The following is a 19,496-nucleotide window of genomic DNA, read 5'->3' on the forward strand; positions in this document are numbered from 1 at the left end:
ACTTAAAAGGGAATAACTCAAAGTGCACGATTTCCGGTTGAAAGTAATCAACGAACCTCAGCTTGAGACGTTATGCAGAGCCATGAGCCAGTGAAGCATCTGCAGAGCAATATGTCACAAAAAGGGAGGCAGCTAGAACTTTGTTTACTTTTCTTCAGTTGGATGTAGTCTGTGTTGAACTTTAGTGTAAAATTAAAAAAAGCCGCAGACATCAGAAATGCATTAAGGAAAGTGTAACTGAGGTTTCAGAGTCACTCCGCTTTGCATTGGCTTGTTGCAGCTTCTGAAATTAGTTTCAGATGAGGAGAGGATGCTGCTGCAGGCAGTGAGAAAATCTGTAATCTGCATCTAGAGCATACTCCAACAAACATATCATAAATATAGCATATTCATCATATTTCTTATGCCTCTGAAGCCGTCGGACACAAAATGGTCCCAAAACCGGCCTATAGCAGTATTATGTTTACCCTGAAAAGTATCTATATTAATGCAAAACAGTGAATTTTATTCCTGGGATACAACATCAGGTTAAATCTGAGGTTCATGTGCAGTGTAACCTACACGGTGTTTGAGGACTGCACTGTGCTTTTCCTTATCAGTGTTATATTGTTATCTATTCTGCTGCATATCTCTGCCTAATGAGGCCCTGAGCATGTGAGTCATCCAGAGTTTTGTCTGCCACTGGCCTTGAAGCTGTTCCTGACGTGGATCTGTGATCGCTCTGTGATTAAGCCTATTTTTTTCATGTGTGATGTGCGTTTTGCTTCCACGTTGTTAAAATTCTTCATTAATTTTGCAGGAGCAAAAAGGCAACAGTGGTATTTCCATTTCAAAATCTCAGAGTATTTTCCCTTCAGCCTCCTGGTATGAAATCCAGTGTCTAATTGAGCTTATGTGAGAATAGATCTGGATCATGTTTGGAGAATTCACAGCTAGTGAGTTGCTGTGTTGGTGTTTCCTACGTGTGACAAATATCTGAATGCAAAAGAAAAGAAGAAGATGTCAACTTTTAAAGACAACAAGATTCAAGAGCTTTTGACAATAAGGGCTGGTGCTGTAAACAAAAACATGGGATTTCCACAGCAAAAGTTGTATACATCAAGTGCTGCATGTTCCGCCTTTTTCTGTCGTAGTGAATAGATAATCTCCTGCTGTACTGTTCGTATGTGAAAGACAAAACCGGATGATGTCCATCCTGACACACTTGTCCAAACATATCCTAGATCTCACGTCTCTAAACAGATTCAGAGAAACAACAATTCAATTATTTAGTTTATTCCCTTCAGGCACATTAAAACGTTTTAGTATTAACGTCTTCAATGATTTCCTCCTTATATTGTTTGGTGTCCCTTTGTCATATTAGGAGTAATTTACTTTACATTACTTATATCTGAAGTGAATTGCTATCCGTTGTTTCATTGAATTGAATCCGAGCCCCTCACCTTAAACGGGGTGATTATAATTGAAAGCTGATATTCTTATCAGAAATTCTCTGTGTCAGAGGTCGATACACTCATTGAGCCGTAGGTAAAGGTGCAATCAATTGCAAATTTGCTGTTAACAGCACAGACTGTTTATTAATCTTTGAATTAAAAGAGACAGGATATATTTACTCCAGCTCAAGAAACTGTGCTCATCATATTAGCTTAGGTAATTAAATGTAAATTTTCAATGTCACATCAAATACAACGTGATCATAAATATAATTTCATTTGACTTTTACATTATATTACATCACATGTCATTTAGCTGATGCTTTTATCCAAAACAACTTTTTTTTGAGGCATGGGCTGTTATTCGAACTGCTCTACCCCCCTCAGCCACAGCCGCCCCACTTATATATATAATATATAAGTGTAAAATTGTATACATATATATATATATATATACATATATATATATATATATATATATATATATATACAAAAAATATACCCACCTTCAAAATATGAGCAATATGTGATTTTTGATGTTTTAAGCTTGGATGGATGGATGAATGAATCGATAGATAAATGGATGAATGGATGGATAGATAAATGTAACAATATGAAGACAGTACTGATGAAATGATAAACTGCTGTCTATCATTAACATTTAATGGGTTATCATATTAATAAATCACTGAGATCATTCTAATGGTTTGCCTTGACTAACAAATCAGTAAGTCATTTCATAAGAAATAAACAACACACAAATAAAAATAAAATAAAAATAAACACATAAAATCACCGCTGCACCGATGCTGGTGACGCAGGGTCAGCTCTGCTGCCGGCCCCGGGCCTCACCATCAGCAACATCACTTCTCTCCTGCTCTCGGAGCAAAGCCACATATGCCATTGCAAAACATCATTAATTCAACAGTAAGACCTCAGAGCTTTAATGTGCAATCTGTGTGTAGAGTTATGTGCATTGATTTTGTGTGTTCACATATGGTTTTCTGTGTGATCATTTGCAGGAACACTGTGAATGACCATTCTGACCTACTCTGTCTTTGCCTTTAATTTACACCCAAAGATACAAGCACGGCTGTAAATGTCTCTGGAGGTGTTACCATTTGCTGTGACCTTGAAAGTGACGATTGTTCAGGGCTCATTCCATTCGTGCCTAATAACACACATCACTACGTATGCCTATATATTATGTGCCTGCATGCAGCCTTCAGGAGGAGCCCTGTTTGCTCCTTCAAAGTCGTGGTTGAAAACTAAAGGTGATCCTGCTTTTACCATCAGGGCCCCTCAGCTTTGGAACAACCTCCTTGAGGAGATAAGGCTCGCAGAGTCACTGACTTCTTTTAAATCACTTGTAAAAACCCATTTTTATAGACTTGTTTTCATGTGATATTGTGCTTTCACTTTGATTTGATGGTTTTCTTTTCATTTTACTGCTTTTACATGTTTTTATTTATTTACTTTTCTTGCTTGTTGTCAAAGCACTTTGTAAACTTTGTAAATGCCTCATGTTTCACAAATATACAGCTGCTGATAAAATATTCTGATCTGGCTGTAAGGTCAGAAACTTTAATGAAAATGCAGCAAAGTGAAATTATTGATCGCCCTCCAGCATAAAGCATTAAGTATCTTAGAGAACTCTGCTGCGCTCTGATTGTCATCTGACACAGTGAGACAGGCAAAGTATGAAAAATGAAAGACAGGTTTCTCATCTCATGTTTTCATCTTCTAATAGAAAAGTCTCTTGCTTCTTTCCCGGCGGAAACAAATTGATCTGGTCTGGGTTTTCTCGGAACCGGAAAGCCTCCGGTTCAGTCCCTCCAAAGTCTTTCTGTCTTGCAAAAGTATCCTTGAGCAAGGCATCAATCCCCCACCTTCCTGTGAGGCTTTAGGGATAAGTGTTTGGGCTCAATGAAGAAAGAAAGAAAATCTTCAAGTGAAGCCATGTTGCAGTAAATTCATTGTAAGGATGACAAAGGTGACAAATGTGAACAACAGAGATGGAATCATTTCTTGGGATATCCGAGTATCTTTGTTCTGAGGCAATAGCTTGATAATGCAAACCTACACAACAACACAACAATGTCATGAAATTATTTCTTTTAACTTTGGTCAAGCTCCCACATCATTAGAGCGAGGAACAACTAATTGTCTCGGCTCTGCTTTTATATTTTTGTGTGTTGGTTATTTTGTTGGTTTGTTTGCTGGTTAGAAAACTACATTTTATTTGAGGTTATTTAAATTAAAATGTGCTCCTGCATGTGGACCCTGTTTTTGACTTAACTGATCAAAAGGATGATATATTGTAATTATTCTGCCATCACACTGTGTTTTAGCTTCAGCTACAGGTTAAAATGTATAAGTGTTCTCTCTCATTACTGGAAACTGCACAGACTGATTGTTGTGCCTTATATGGGGACACTGGAATAAATGAAACATGACTTCCATTTGTTTGCATTATTTTATTGTAATTATGAAAATTAATGATGTACGACTCCTCACTGGTGCTTGTGTGATTTGAATCAAAGACTGGTTGAAGGTTGACGCAGGAAGTTATGATAATTTTATTTGCCGTGACTTTCACAAAGAAATGATTCATTATTGAAGCGTTTGTTCTCATTTGTGTGTTAATTGTAATGGTGAATAACCCAAAGTAGGCCACTGGAGAGATCTTATGCAATCTTTTGTCAAACCAGCTGTAGCATCTGTTCTTTATTGATGAAATATTCTGGAGAGGCATAAAACAATCTTCATGCCAGCGGAAGTAACTGTAGATTTGTTCTGTTGGTTGCCAACTCATTCTGTTTTTCTTCTTCTTTCCAAGTAATTTGAACTCACAATATACAATCATTTCCAAATTAATCTCTGTATGAAAATCACTTTTTCATGACTAAGTTTTTATTCTTGGGAATTGTGGCCTCGTGCTCAGTTGTTTCTGGGGAAAGATACTAACACATACTGACCAGTTCAGTTCCGCATCTAAGTTTCTCAGAGGAGCAACAGAGAACTGATAAAGCAATGACAATATTCATACGCATACATTACAACAATAACACAACGAAACAATCAATAATAGAGGGTTTTTTTGTGTTTTCTATTCTATTTTTTAAAAAGGTTGAATATGAGACAGTAAAGTACTAAACAAATGTCTCCCTGGCAAGCCCCCCCCCCATAGAAAATTTGTCCCTCTCCCTCACATGTATTGCTCTCATGTCCGTCCCTCACTTATGACTCATCCTGAGGTTTCTGTATATTCTCTGTATTTGTTGCTCACCCTGGAGGGTGGAGGACAGAGGGTGTCACACCTACTACAGATAATTTAGCCCAAAGAGGCAGATTATGATTTGTGAATATGGGCTATACAAAGCTAATATGTTCTGATTTGATTCTCTGTATTTTCATCCCCTCTTCCAGTGAGAGTTATATTTCTGTAACAACAATAAAGCTGTCAGTTATTCTGTCTCACCGAAGCTTATCTCTATACCTGCGAAGTATCTGGATATAGGTTAAATATTCTGCACAAATGTTGCGCTCCATTCAATATAATGTTATGACCATTTTCCTGTAAATTGTTCCTGGATTATTTTAGACATCATGAAGCCACATTGTCTGATCCAGAGTTAATTTTAATTTGATGGGACAGAGCTATCAGCCTATCAACACTTTAGAATGACTTGTAGATAATTATTTGTCAGTAACCGGTGTGTTTTCCTGTCTCATAGTTGCTTGTTTGGAATGTTCTTGTTGAACTGAAGCTCCTCAGGTGGAATGAATTGAATTTTGTTTATGCTCCATCAGCGTGAGCTGCTGCGGCTGTTACTCTCTGACCGACGGATTAAAACGCTCATTTCAAAGTGAGATGTAATTATGTGATTCACGAAGACGTGTGTCCCCTGTGTGGCCACGGCTGCACCACATCACGTTCAACATGTGAAGCTCATGTTCATCACATACATATCTCTGCTGCTGTTTCTCCATCATGTGGCCACAGGATGAACAACACTCTCTGTCTCACTGCTGCCAAATATTTCAGCTCAATTTCCCCTCATGATTTTGTCCTTCATTAGTATCTTGTCCTTTTGAATCAAAGTCAAGAGATTATATTTGTTAAGCATTCATATCTTGTCCTGTACTTATTTCTGTGCTCAGCTTTTATCAATTCAAATTCTTCTTTTAGTTTAAATCTGCTTTTATAGTTTATTTTACACTTGAACATTGTCTTTTTATATTGACTTGTGTCTCTTGTATTTTTGTTGATGCCTTATTAAGTCGGTTGTAAATTACTTTTGAATTGTTTTTTAAAATTGCCACACATTGCCATCAAAGTACATTTTATTTTCCCTGCAGACATAATGGGGCAAAGCAAATTGCTTTGCCCCATTATGTCTGCAGGGAAAATAAAATGTACTTTGATTCCACTGTTACTATTGGAAACCAGTGGAGTTTATATAGAAATTTACAGCTGTGTAAAAATACTCATTTATAAAAATATTATATATATCCAAAAGTGAAACACCTTGTTATGCAGACAAATGGCCCATATATTGTAGATATGTTGTGATGTTGGTTTATTGTTAGTCAGCTTGTTTTGTCATTGGGTATTTTGACATATTTTATACGATGACGTATGTGTGTTTTGTATGTAAACTATTGACCTGCAGAGTAACAGGTAATAGCTCTCTGACAAATAATTAGTAAAAAGTACATTTCACTCAGTGAAATCCCTCAAATTTGTACAATACTTGAGCAGATGTAAAGGCTGAAATCTTGACTAAATTTCAGCATTTTGAAGAAATGAATCACTCATAATTTCCAGGTCACAGAGCAATAATGTTTTTATTTGGACGCAGGGGGAGATCAACATCCAGTCAGTGGTATGGTGTACATTACATCACAGGGTTTCAACCAACCAGACACTCATCAACAAACAGAATCACTAGACAAACAGGTAAAGAGAAGGTAAACTGTGGGACAGTGGGTCACTCTGACCCCCACGTCATGACAGGCCTCCTCTCTCTCTGCAAACATCTTTTCTTTATTTTTTTTTTTAAATCAACCTGAAGTCTTCCCATGTGACCAACAGTGTTACCCAGCATACATTCCAGGAAAGAAAAAGGTCTGTGTAACGTCACATGTAGGGGAAACCATGAGCGCACCAAGTGCTTTATATCCTCCACACACATCGAGGTTCCACATCAGTCCTGCTGTTGCCATCAATATATACGGCAATGATATTCGTTAGAAGGGAAGGGGATAAATGACAAAGAGTTACGGCTCAACCACAGCACAGGCAGTTCACAGGGAAAACAAAAAAAGGATTCTGAGATGATTCTACTGAACATTACCAGTAGATGTGAGTGTACAGTAGTTTATACAGCTCTCCAGGGGTTCACCCAAACACACACGAGCAGTTCATGAAAACTGCTGCTGTGTAAAACCCACAAGACAAATATCTTTACACAACGCACTCCTTAAGGGGGATCGACAAGTTAGTAGCTATACAAAGCAAAGATTTAAAAAAAAAAAAAAAGCAACATCAGTTCATAATCAACATGACAAACTAACAAATGACATATTACAGTTAAAAAAAAGTAAATATAAAAGTCCAATAAAAACTGATGCTGTGCACAAAAGGCACTCAAATTTCCTGCTCCACTTCCTCCACTCCTCTATAAATAAAAAAGAAACAGTCTAGTTAAATACAATGATGTCAATTTCATTCATGAAATCGTGTGCTTTCTTCATATTTAAATAAACCTAGATTTTTTTATATTCAGAGATTTCAAGAGGTGCAAAAACTGCGACCAGGACAGAAGAAGATGAGCTACGTGATTGAACCAGTCGATTGTAATATCGGCTCCAGATCACACTGCTTCATCAAGAGAAGCAAAACCAGCAGGAACCAGCAGAGGGCGTGGCTGCGCTATGTGTGACTTTAAAGGCTGTATTGCCTTTTTCTCTCTCTGTTATCAAGAATCCTCCCAACCTGGATATTTCTGCCCGTGGCACATAAAAGCAAATAATACATCCAACACAAGCAAATATTTTCGGTTTGCAGCCTGTGCCTCAGCAACACTGCAGCACGTAGTGAACGACTGCAGAGTTCACACTGGAATCAGTGCCTGGTTTACATGCTAATATCTAAGATTCCTTTTGCTCAGTCAAGCGTGGTTAGTTCTCTTTCATATCTACTTCAGCAACTGCTACAAGCGGCTTGATTAATAATTTCCAGCCCTGATAAATGTTAAGGCCTGTTGCTTTAAAAAAAAGTCCAATACTAAAATTATTTTGTGTATCGTTTCTTTTCTTTCTTTCTTTTTTTACCAAGGCAAGGCACCACATACAGCCATTGTTTTAACTGCAGCATAATAAGTCCGGCATTACAGCGCAGGGCATGCACAACAGAGCAGGCTGCCTGGGATGCAGATAACAAGGTCTCTGGACTGGAGCTGTCAGGCTGACGAGAGGTGCAGTGGATACCAGCACCGAAATGCTCTTGTTTAGTTTTCCTCCAACAAGACGACAGTCAGAGCGTAACTGCATCTATCAAGGGAGATAAGGAGAAGGCAGGAAAGAGGGTTTCGATAAGAGAACGTCACAACATCACGTCCCTCTGGCATGAGCGCTGCATCTTCAGTTTGAAAGAGGGTGGTTTACTGTAAAGACTCTTATGCAACAACAAAATCACCCAAATCAGTTCCCTGAAGGAAACAGAGCTAATTTGATCCACTGTGTGAAAACGGAGGGGACATTTATTCAGCCATTGTGGTCAGTTCAACAGCTATCACGTTTCTCTACAGTACAATTACCAAACGCACTCTACACCCACAGCACAAGGTAGATGATTTGAACTATATTTTACACAGCCAAAGAATGTGTCTGTAGTTTACTGGGGATGATAAAAAGGTGAATCATGTTTTTTTTGTGTTTTTTTTACAAGTGCCATTATATCAACCCTTTGCCCTTCTTTTGTCTAGGCCTGTACAGTTTAACACTTACAAAATTACTAGCTCTATATTATGTACAATTTTACCACAGGAAATCCTACATTGGTTGATGCATTAGTTTTCTGTATTTCATAAACAGGATGAAAACATGGAAACAGCAGCGTCAGGTCACAATTTACTTTGTGAAGATTCAGATTAGTAATGTCCGATAATTGAGATGCTTTTATCTGTAGCAATGAACTGGATGACTATTTTAAAAAAAAAAACTGTGAGGCCCTGATGTATTAGACCTCCCTGACACCAAAATCATCATCAATCATCATCGTATATGAAGGTTTTTTTAAACAAAGTTAAACCCACTAGAAAAGGTGATTGACTCCTCTCTCATTGCCAGTGCAGGAGCTTCCCTTTCTCTTTTTTTTCCCCTGGTGCGTCATGTTCGACTGAGAACCTCTCTCTCATCACAGTCTTGCCGAATTACCGCGTTCAACCGCATTTTTCATTTCCATCGGTGGAGATTGAAGCTGATAAAAACATGTCTACTGCAGAGTCATTTGACCCTGAAGTGAATTCCGACTGTAACCATTCCCATTGCAGATAAAACCAGATATTAGCAGGTGTTAGTGGGTTTTGACCAGGGGAAGAGGGGACTTTACTTTGCCATGCATTTGAACATCTGGTATTTTTTTAACAGTTAAGAATAAGGTTCCATCCATCTATGATCTATACTGCTTAGTCTTTAAGGGTTGTGGGGGACTGGAGCTGACATTAAGCAAGAGGCGGGGCATACGGTTGACAGGTCGCCAACCCCAGAGTTAGGCCACATAGAAGAATTCTCCTCTCAGTGAAGCACGGCTCCTTGAGTTTCCCTTATTTTCTTCAAACCCTGCATGCAGACGTATATAATGTCACTATGTTGTTACTTTGCTGCACATCCACTGAAGTATAGTACAAACAGAAATCATGGCAGATTCAAGTAAGTTTGTATATACAGACAAAAGGCCTATAGACCTCAGTGATAAATAAACATGGTGTTTTAGCCTGAATGTGGACACAAACATCAGCTGGACAGCGTGTGCTGAGTAGAAACTGATACCAAATTTTACACAAGTATTGCTTCACTTGCATTCAATGTATCTCTGAAACGAGAACACGGCCACAGACTTTTGTTGAGATTGAGGTAAAACTGAAACACACGATTTCATATACACATTTACTTTAGTTAAATCAAGTCTCAGAGAGAGCTGAGCCTCACGCTATCACACCTCTGTAGTTTCTTCAACCGTTTGTCACCATGGTAACATCTTGCAGGCTTGCCTCAGAAGCTTCCTGAATAAATGAATTAAGTCAGGTGGAAAACTGAGAGGAAAATATATTTATCTTCTTTTCACATATCAGCTCTGACTTCCATGAGCTCCCTTAATTGGAAAGCTTTACAACCTTCCCACCGGATTCCACCTTTGCTACATGGTACCTGATTTATCCCCAGCGTCACCGGACGTGTTCATGTTAGAACCGGCAGCTGTATTGTTACTTGGAAACATTTTCTCAGTGGGAGTTACGGCGGGGCTGCCGACTCCCGAAGAGCTGGAGCTGCTGGAGCGGTGCTGAGTTGGAGGAGGGCGCACCGGTCTCATGGGCGGCGGGCGGAGCTGAGCCCCGGCCAGACGGGCGGACAGGGCCGGTTTGAAGGTGGTCATCATCTCAGAGGTGGAGCTGGTGCTGCGCCGCATGGCCGCATCCGGATCACGGATCATGATGGTGTGCAGCGGACTGCCGGGCTCAGAGCTGACCGGGTTCTTCATGGGCTCCAGTGTGTCCAAGACCACGTCAGGAGCTTGTTTCACTGTGTTCTGACGCTCCAGCTCACGTAGCTCATGGAGCGCTGTGGTCATAGTCTTCTCTATGTCCTTAAAGAGACATGGAGATGAGAATATTACAATAACATGAATAGGCATGTGAGCGTTTAAATATGTTACTTTAAAGGTCAAGTTAAAGAGCAAACTGAACATTTTGTTTGTTTGTGTTTGGAACTAATGGAGGCAGTCAATCGCTGATGAGGCGTTGTTATGTAGCTCCAGGCCTCCATGTCCTTGAGGTGTGTCTATTGCTCAGCTGCAGTCTGGCCCTGACATTAACTGCAGGTCCCAGCTGCTGTTCTCAGACTGACAGCTACAGCAGGGGGCCCCGCTCTGTTCTCAGAAACCTACGCAATCTGCATATATGGTTTAAGTGGATGAAACTTTATATAGCGACTGGCAATGTCTCAACCAATATATTAACAAATACTTCCAAAAGAGACAAATTATTTTCCTTGATATCACAGTTCATCTATTTGACCTTAAACCAAAAAAATCCCAGACGTAATCACAAAATGTATTATTATAGAATTATTTATATTTATATTCATATGTTTACTTCAGGACACAACTGGATGCCACATCTGTGCATCTTTATGGTATGAAGTAGAACAATCCAGTGAATTTGAAAGATGAAAAATATGGGCAAACTCTTACCTCAGCAAGAGCCTCGGTCTCCAGCGATTTGTGGTCCCCGAGGCTGCTGTGACGAGTGGCTCCTGGCACTGGTCTCAGTGGGTGGCCCTCAGGATAAGCCTTCCTGTCCGGGAAGTTGATGCTGCCCGCGCTGCCAAAGGTACCGAGGCGCCTCTTTTCTGGGCTCTCCATACGACCCTTGCTTATAGACACCTTGTGGGGGCTGCTGGGACAGGCTGCAGCTCGAGGTGGAGTGTCAGTCACTCTAGTCGGACTGTGGGTTTCTGTACCGCTCCGGTGCCGCGGGATTGCAGCTCCATCAGACCTTAACCTTACCCTATGTAAAGACACAATTTCCTTGTCAAACAGGAAATAACAACCATGGTACAAACTTAAAAAAACCCTGATTTCATTTCTTCATTTTTAACCAAGATTATGCAAAAACAACTAGAAAGATTTCCATGAAATTTGGTGGAAGGATGAGACATGGGTCAGGGAAATTATTACATTACATTTTAGTGCAGAATGGATCAGGGGGCAGATGCAGGATTTTTTAACTTTCTGATATACATCAGTGTGTGCAATTTGGTGCCTTTCCAAATAAAAATCAGCATCTAGTGAATTTACATGTGGTTTCATATGGTGAATGGGTGAATTCTTCTGAATGCTATTCCTAGCTCTTAAATGGCATCTACCTCCCCATGACTCCTCCGAAGTTGTAATCAGGTGATTGTTCACATGGTGATGGGACGTCATTTTTAGATGAGCCCTTATCATCCAGTAATGGTCCACTGCTCGCTTCACTATCTGCTTTCTGGCTGAGGTTATCTGAGAAAGCATCATCACTGAAAGGAAAGGGATGCAGACAGTGAACACATGACACACATGTACAACTACAATGTATTCTTTCAATTCTGTGATGTAATACTGAGACTTATTAGAGCTGTAGCACAGAACGTGTAATACGAGTTAATTCACTTGAGTTAAGTTACTAATCACTTAAAGGAGATTGGATTAGGATCCCAAAACCCATAAACAACAATAACACCTACTGAACGTCATTGTGCTGTTACTCACAGGTCTTGTACGACAATGTACTGATGTGGGATGAGACCATCGACACCATTATGACGACCCTCCCACCAGTCTTCAGAGGCTCTGTGATAGAGAAGCAGAGAGGCTCCCTTCTTGAAGGAAAGCTCCCTGGGACTGCGGCCCACATAGTCAAACTTAGCAATGGCTTCAATCTGTTCAACCTCTAAAAGACAGAGATAGAAAAAAAAATCAGTTAAAAGATTTACAAGCTACAACATGGCTCTGGTCTTATTGTAGGTTATAATAAAGTACAGAGTAATAAAACAGACAACAGTGAAAGCTTAGGAGAGCATTAGAATTTAATTACTGTGATCTCAGACATTATGTCACGTTCAAAAGGTTAAACATCTGTGTAAATCCCTCAGTACGAAGCTGAAATAAAGACTTGTGTCACAAATCACTCGCTTTTAATCAGGACTGGGCAGTAAAACAATATCAATAATTATATCAAACATTTTCATCAATAGCAATACAACAACGCACAACTGATCTACCTCAGACTTGTAAAATGTGTTGTTGTTTATCAAGTGTTTGCCATTCTCTGCTCATCAAGAAGAGTTTAAAGCCAAAACCTTCACTCTGGAGCAAACATTTTGAAATAATGATGATCCTGATAATTACAATTATAGTGGTTATTATCTATAAAGACTAATTAATTTAGAATAAAATAAGATTCTGATTAATGAAGCAGTTTTCTCCTGAAATACAAAAGGCAGTTGACGCTAGAGTATTTAAAATGAGCAGGAGTCAAGTAGCTCTCAGTAAGAATAACTCCCATTCAAAGAGAAACCCTGTCAACATTGTTTTGAAACCACAGCAGAGGGGAACGAGGGTGTTACTGTTATTGTTTGAGAAAAGAAGGTTGAAAAGCTCAACTTTGGTTTCAATTATAAAGTAATGAAAAAGAAAATGTTACCGTCATCAGAGCTTTGGCTGATTCTCTCGTAATTTAACAACATGAACTTGTTATTCTTCCATGAAAGCTGAAATATGGCCAGAGGATACGGAGTGAACCGACTTCAGAAAGTACAGAGCGCAACACCAGAGTTTATAATGTCACATCAGACTCTCAGAAGTAAGGCCAGAAAGAGCAGAACCTACAGCAGGCAATCAGCCTTTGTTCTCTTTTTCCAAGTAAGGCCAAGCAAAGAGGGTCAGGCTCATTACAGACACAGCCGACAGCACAGATGAAGCTGTGAGATAGGTTTACCCCAGTCTGACCCAACATACTCCTCACTTCATTGTCCCGTCTGTTAACTCTTCACTGGTGGCACGGGCAATATTATTCTACGTCTTACCCGTGTTTTTAGCATTTGTGCCAGGCCTGGTTATCTATTCAAAGCTCAGGGAAGAAACAGGGAAACACTGCACAAAAGAGAAAGTCCCAGGAGAACCGCTGACTAATGTTGAACAAAGAGAACAGAGAAGGGAGAGACAGAGAGAGGGAGAGAGGGATGGATCAAAGAGGGGGTGCATGCCAACACTCAACTCAGCCTTTCAGATCGTACGCTGTTGCAGCACAAACCTCGCTCACCTCTCAGTCAAACGCTCTTATCAAGGTTTTTTCTTCCTCAAAAGATGTTTTGTGTTCCTGTAAAACTAATTAACAGGATGTGAAATACTTTGATGTGCTCAAACGACGAGGCGGTAGGATTTATCAGAGAGGTTGTTTTTTTCTGTGTATCTCAAAATTGCATCCTTATAACTAGATCTTCGGTTTACAAACTCAGTAGGAAAAGTTGTAATGAGTGTGTCTGTATTTGACAGAGAACACAGTAGGAGCTTCTACTCCGGCCTCTGATCTTGGCAACAAGACCCAAAGTTTCCATGGTTACTGACATTACATGTAGTAAATCAGAAATCAATGGCCTGGAAGCCATGCTATCATTGCTAACATGTTTAGCAGGTGCAGCCATCTATTATCTATCTTGCCTAATGTTTAAAAGGGGGGCCAGACCCAACTCCTGTTGACATTGGATAAAAGGCAACCACCCAAACCACTGTACCACCGTGCCTGTTTAGCAAGTAAAGTATAATGACACACGTTCATTTTAGACGCTAATGAGAATATTTGTGTGTGTTTGGTCTGAAACTTAAGTATCTGATAAATTCAAATTTTGACCCCAGGATGGTGCTAGAGGTGAAGTCAGGTGATGACAAAGGAGACTCTGAATAACAAATTCCATGGCAATCGCTTGATTTTGTTTATGGAGCAAAGAGGTGGACGAACCCACAAGCCAGCATTGCCATCAGTGAAGTACATATGTGGAATATAACAAATATCTTTATAAACCCTTTGTAAAAAAATGAAATAGATGAAAAATGACTCCTGAGATTTACAGACCTTCATCACTGGTGTGTGGCTCAGTTCCATTATCAGCCTCGTCAATAGTTCCTGGTTCACTGTGAGGGCTGTCACTGCAGGAGAAAAGAAAAGTGAAAAGTGACTGGATATAGAAAACAGAGAATGAGACAAATTTGGTTTATGACTAATAAAAAGGTTGGGAAGGTGATTAGCTGATAAAAGGTCAAAGGTAATTCTTAATCTCTATACAAGTCATAGTTGTAAATGCAGTCTTGACATAACTCATGTTCACCACCTGGTCGAGCCAATACTCACCAGTACTCCTCCCCCCCGGTCATGCACTTCTCATACACCGGTCCGTCCAGCTCACGTAGACTGGGAAAGATGACTTCATTGTGGATGATGATGGTCTTGATGACCTCGTTCACATGTGCCTGGCACGCTACAGGATCCTGGCCATCGGGGATGGGCATCAGGGTTGGACCAAAGCAGATCGCCAAGTTGTATGGATCCATCATGTTCTCGTCACTGTACTGGGAGAGACTGAGGAACGGGACAACGTGTTTATAGGTGTATTCAAAGACACATATCAGTTTAGGAGGGCTAAGGTTACAATCCTGTGTTGACTGCAGTTTTTAAAATGTTTATATCCCTTCTATAACGTCTGAAAACTAGCTGCTGCACAATACAGACATGTCTTTGTGTATTATCAACAAGCTGAGGCTGAGCAGTTGAGCCACAGCTGGAACAGCTTTAACAATGTAGGGTGGTAAAGGAGAGCAGAGAGTGAAATCTGGGGGATGAAATCAAACTCGTTGTTCTGCAGGTGAACTCAGTAAAATGAGCATCAATAGCATCCATAATGAAAAGACAGCTATACTATATCAGTGAGGCATGAGTTTCTGAGACTGAATATGCTCTAAGACTGTATAGACAGGTAAAGCAATAAATAAAAGGGCTGTGGATCTTTTCTTTCCACCTGACTCTAGCTATTATGTCTGATATTCAATATATTCATCGTGTATTTTCCCTAATAAAAAAAACTGTGTATAACATCTCTGGTGCAGGGGCCGATCTAGGGGTGGAGCCAGGGGGGCCCAGCTGAAATCCTGTCCTGTCAGACACATACTAACAATACTGAGTTCACAATTTTCGACATATGTTCAGTGATGTGTGGCTTTGCTCAAAGCTATAGAACTACAGTAAAGAAGGAATGACTTAAATGTGCACCTTACTGAATCGGGAGTTGTGCATGGATGTTGGATATATAATTGGCCCCTCTGTGTAAATTCTGGACCCTTTAAGGCCCCCGACTTAGAAAAATCCTTGATCCACCTCAGCTGTGGTAATAATGACCTCCTGTTTGTTTACTGTTCTTTGTATGACGAGAGCTGCAGCACAAACTCACTGATTGAGAAAAGCAAACAGATATCTCATGACGATGATGATGGTGCGAGAAAGAGTCACAACGATCTGCTGGATGTGATGCGCTCGCTCGGCTCCGGACTCCAGCTCTAAAACACAGGACAGAGGACAGAGGTTAGTTTTTGTATTTTCTATATGTGCACTGAGGCTAACAACACTGTCCGGATGAGTGATCAAATTGAAGCTATGGTACTGAAGAAAAAATCTGACTAGACTCTGAAAACTGTCACTTGACACTTTAACAGATGCCCCTTCCTGCCTTTCATTAGACCCCTACATCGAGCAGAGATATCAGACTATCAGAATAGTTGGGGAAATAATTCTGTGCAGATGCTTGTTCATTACAAACTGATGTGGCCTACACTCTCCTCTGCTTACTGGCTTTCTGTTAAATATCGTGCCGTTTCAGATTGCTTCCATGTGCTGCACTGCACGTCTTCCTCTTCCAAGTTTCTCAGAAATTGCAAGGTGTTTTCTCTTTAACCAGTGCATTCACATCGATTGCTTTGACTGTTTTCTGTTGTGCGTGACTCACTGATGGTCGAGATGAAGTCGAGGAACCGCTCCTTCGGGAAGAGCGGGTTCTCCAGCCCTCTGAAGTACAGCTTCAGCACTCCTGCTGCTGAGTTAATATCGTGCTCATTCTGGTCGTCAATCAAGGGATCTTCACCTGATTCCAGAAAAAAAGATGTGCTCTCAGTCATGGTCTTTAATCAGCTGATTGCGTCAAGTGTTTTTATATGTATCTGACGTCAAAACAATGAAAACAAAGAGATCTGTCTTTCCTCACCTCTCTCAAATGAGTTTTTAATATCATTGACCTCCACCTGTGATCCCGGCACACGGAATATTCCCTGCTGCTGCAAGCCTGCAAGAAATACGACCCAGAATTTACAGATTCAGAGTTGTGCTATAGCTGCCATTATCTCAGAATCCCAGCACCAGCTTCCTGAAAGCCCATTGGAAACACATAACACAGAGCAGGAAATGTAATCTAGTCATAAAGGCAGATGAGTATTTTTCCAGGAGAGGGCCCCTCAGCGAGGCTGCGGCATATGGTTTCAGTTAGAGGGCTCCTAATCAGTTTTCTGGAGTTTCATTAGGTCCAGATCCAGGGGAAGCCTGCAGGCTACAGCAATGAGCTGGAGACAGATGTGAAGGTAGACAGGGAGGAGTTATTGGGGCAGAGGGGGTGGATGAACTGACTAAACAAAGACCAAGACGACTTTCAAAATTCTCCCTGTGTGATCTATTGTTATGAGCTTGTCAAATCACTAGCAGGCAGCTGGGCTCCGCAGAGACTGAGGTGCAGAGCAGAGAGGTCAGTCTCCATACCAGCGGCTATTTGTGGAAATAGATAACCTCGGCCTATAGCTGCTGTCACTTCTTATGCGGCCAAGGGAGTTCATAGTAAGCTTTCCCATTTTGAAACTCACCGTATAAATTGATGTATCTGATACAACTCTCAACAACGAGTGGGATAGGTTGACCTGAATCCTGAAATAAAATAATGTGGAAAAATATAATAGTGAAGACAAAACAAACTGTAGAAAAAGAGTTGCACAGAGCTACGAGTTACTTTTATACTTCGATTAATTACCTCCGCCAAGGAGGTTTTGTTTTCACCCCTGTACGTTTGTTTGTTTGTTTGTTTGTATGCAAGGTTACGCAAAAAGTACAGGACAGATTACCAGGAAACTTGGTTGAAGGATGCGGCATGGGTCTGGAAGACTCCATAGATTTTGGTATAGATCCGGATCATGGGGCAGATGCATTATGGTACAGTCTGATTGTATTTAAGGGGACTGGTGGGCCTTGGCGGAGGTATGTGCTCCACTGAGTGTCATTCTAGTTTTACAATATGAAATGAAACATACAGTTTTGCCTTTAGAATATGTCTGAATAACAAATCTCATGTTGTACCAAAAGACACATGATAGAAGCTGTCTAATTCTTCATTCCACCACAAAAATATCTCTAATAAATACAATATTTTGCTGTACAAATCTCACAGGGAGCATAAACAAGAGAAAACATTAAAATATAAACAACTGTTATTGACAAACTAAGGCTACAGATACAGAATATCAATATCCTTTTATATAGGATATTGATATAGAATACAGACAGAAATGTAGCAGCATGCAAGTGAAGCTGAAGCAGTGATAAGTAAATTACTACTATTAGTTCAACTGTGTTATTTCGCCTTGTTTCCTGACCTATATACTCTAACTACAGAGGTACCTGAATACGGGTGCGAGCATTCCTTCTTCCTCTGGGACAGAAAGCAGCAAAGCACAGAGATGCAGAGGAAGAGAGGGCAGAGAGGCACAGAGTTAGAGAAGCTCAGATGACAAAGGACACCTCTGGAGGTTAGAGAACACCGAGCACAGGGGCTGGTTTCAGGAAAAGCTACAGAGATGCAATATAGGATCGGGTGCAGCGAGGGACAAAGCAACCCACTGGTGTCTCCTGCCTCTCAGTCATCTTAAAACTGACTGGATTTAGAAATCATTCTGAAGGGAAAGTGAAGAGACATATGACTGCTGCTTTGTCTGTCAGCACCAGCAGAACCAGAGGAGGGAGGAGAAGGATTAGAGGTTAAACAGAGGCGTTATATCATGATCAAGGGCAGCTGGAAAAGGGAGGAACAAAAGGCCAAAATTAGGAAGAGAACGAGAGCAAAGGCTCTGGCTGCCTCCCCCCCCTGCTCCGTAGGGGCCCGGGCATTAATACACCACCATCAGAGGGTACCTTGATGAAGGTCTCCATATTGCCGTTAAACAGCTTATGGTTATACACAGAGCGTGGCCTAGGCTTCCGCATTTTCTGTGGTTTAGGGGGAAGGGTGGGGGGCCTGAGAAATGATGGACAAAAAACACGGTTCTGTTAATCTGTGGAACAAAATGTTCAATAAAACAATAAAACAGAGCAGTGAAATAAATTTCAGTCTGAGAAAAGAAATGGAAAAAGTCAAATCCTAATTTAAAAGTGGAGGAAAAACCCCAAGTAAGATATTTCAGTAAAAATGTATTTTATCACTACAGCCAGAACAGTAGTCTCTTTAATTTCCAAGTTTGAGCGTAGGAGACTCAAGATCTTCAATAAAATGTTCTTCTTGACTAATTAAAAACCAAGCAAAGATTAATGAACATTAAAAATACAAATGAAATCCATCCCATTTCATGTTGTTCAGTATAAGCACATGCAGCATATATAAAAAATGATATTAGGCATCTGAATCCTGTTATAAAATTACATTAGACTTAAAAAAAAGAAAATAAATATATATAATTAAGTATTCTATAAATATAAATAAATATATGATGAATGTGGGTAATCAGGGACATTGGGTAAAGTGGCACATTCAGTATATTTATTTCCTGTTCCAACAAAATCTACAGGACTTTCACTTTAGGTTAGCAATGAAATCATGTGACTGAAATCTCATGACTTAATGGGGTTGACGTCACTGAAAAGGTCGGGGGAAATGTCAATCAGAACCCCCCCCCCCCCCCCGTTGGAATTGCATGACAAGGTCAATGACATAAGATTCCGACAAGATTAATGTTAAGGATATAAATCTGTCATCTGTTCCTAATTGTCATCAAATTATGTTTGTAAACAAATTTACATTGAGCTGTTTAAAATGTGTTGGGTTGTATTTTGCTGATCTAATGTGTAAAACAGTTATTGAAATAAGTCGCAGAACTCACAATTTAAAAACATGTCCCAGATTATCCAAATGCATCATGTCAAAATACAGCAAAAATATCTATAA

General features: G+C 40.1%; 1 protein-coding gene across 4 annotated transcripts in view; it reads right to left on the bottom strand.

The window, feature by feature from the left end:
* Window positions 1-7,834: 7,834 nt before the first annotated feature.
* Window positions 7,835-19,496, bottom strand: part of srgap3 (SLIT-ROBO Rho GTPase activating protein 3) — a 54,847-nt gene continuing 43,185 nt past the window's right edge. Inside the window, exons 12-23 of one of the 4 annotated variants that reach the window (XM_069539742.1) lie at window positions 17,960-17,990; window positions 17,152-17,212; window positions 16,506-16,583; window positions 16,251-16,385; window positions 15,699-15,804; window positions 14,606-14,833; window positions 14,330-14,403; window positions 11,968-12,148; window positions 11,586-11,735; window positions 10,912-11,227; window positions 9,870-10,305; window positions 7,835-7,991 (exon numbers count right to left, since the gene is read on the bottom strand). In XM_069539742.1, the coding sequence (XP_069395843.1) occupies window positions 7,975-7,991; window positions 9,870-10,305; window positions 10,912-11,227; window positions 11,586-11,735; window positions 11,968-12,148; window positions 14,330-14,403; window positions 14,606-14,833; window positions 15,699-15,804; window positions 16,251-16,385; window positions 16,506-16,583; window positions 17,152-17,212; window positions 17,960-17,990 (1,813 nt within the window). In that variant the 3' untranslated portion in view covers window positions 7,835-7,974. Of the gene's footprint in view, window positions 7,992-8,656; window positions 10,306-10,911; window positions 11,228-11,585; window positions 11,736-11,967; window positions 12,149-14,329; window positions 14,404-14,605; window positions 14,834-15,698; window positions 15,805-16,250; window positions 16,386-16,505; window positions 16,584-17,151; window positions 17,213-17,959; window positions 17,991-18,469; window positions 18,573-19,496 lie in introns of those variants that run through there. The other 3 variants (XM_069539733.1, XM_020086888.2, XR_011246199.1) reach the window with 3 other exon arrangements.

This window comes from Paralichthys olivaceus, chromosome 2 (assembly GCF_024713975.1).
Source record: "Paralichthys olivaceus isolate ysfri-2021 chromosome 2, ASM2471397v2, whole genome shotgun sequence".
NCBI lineage: Eukaryota > Metazoa > Chordata > Actinopteri > Pleuronectiformes > Paralichthyidae > Paralichthys > Paralichthys olivaceus.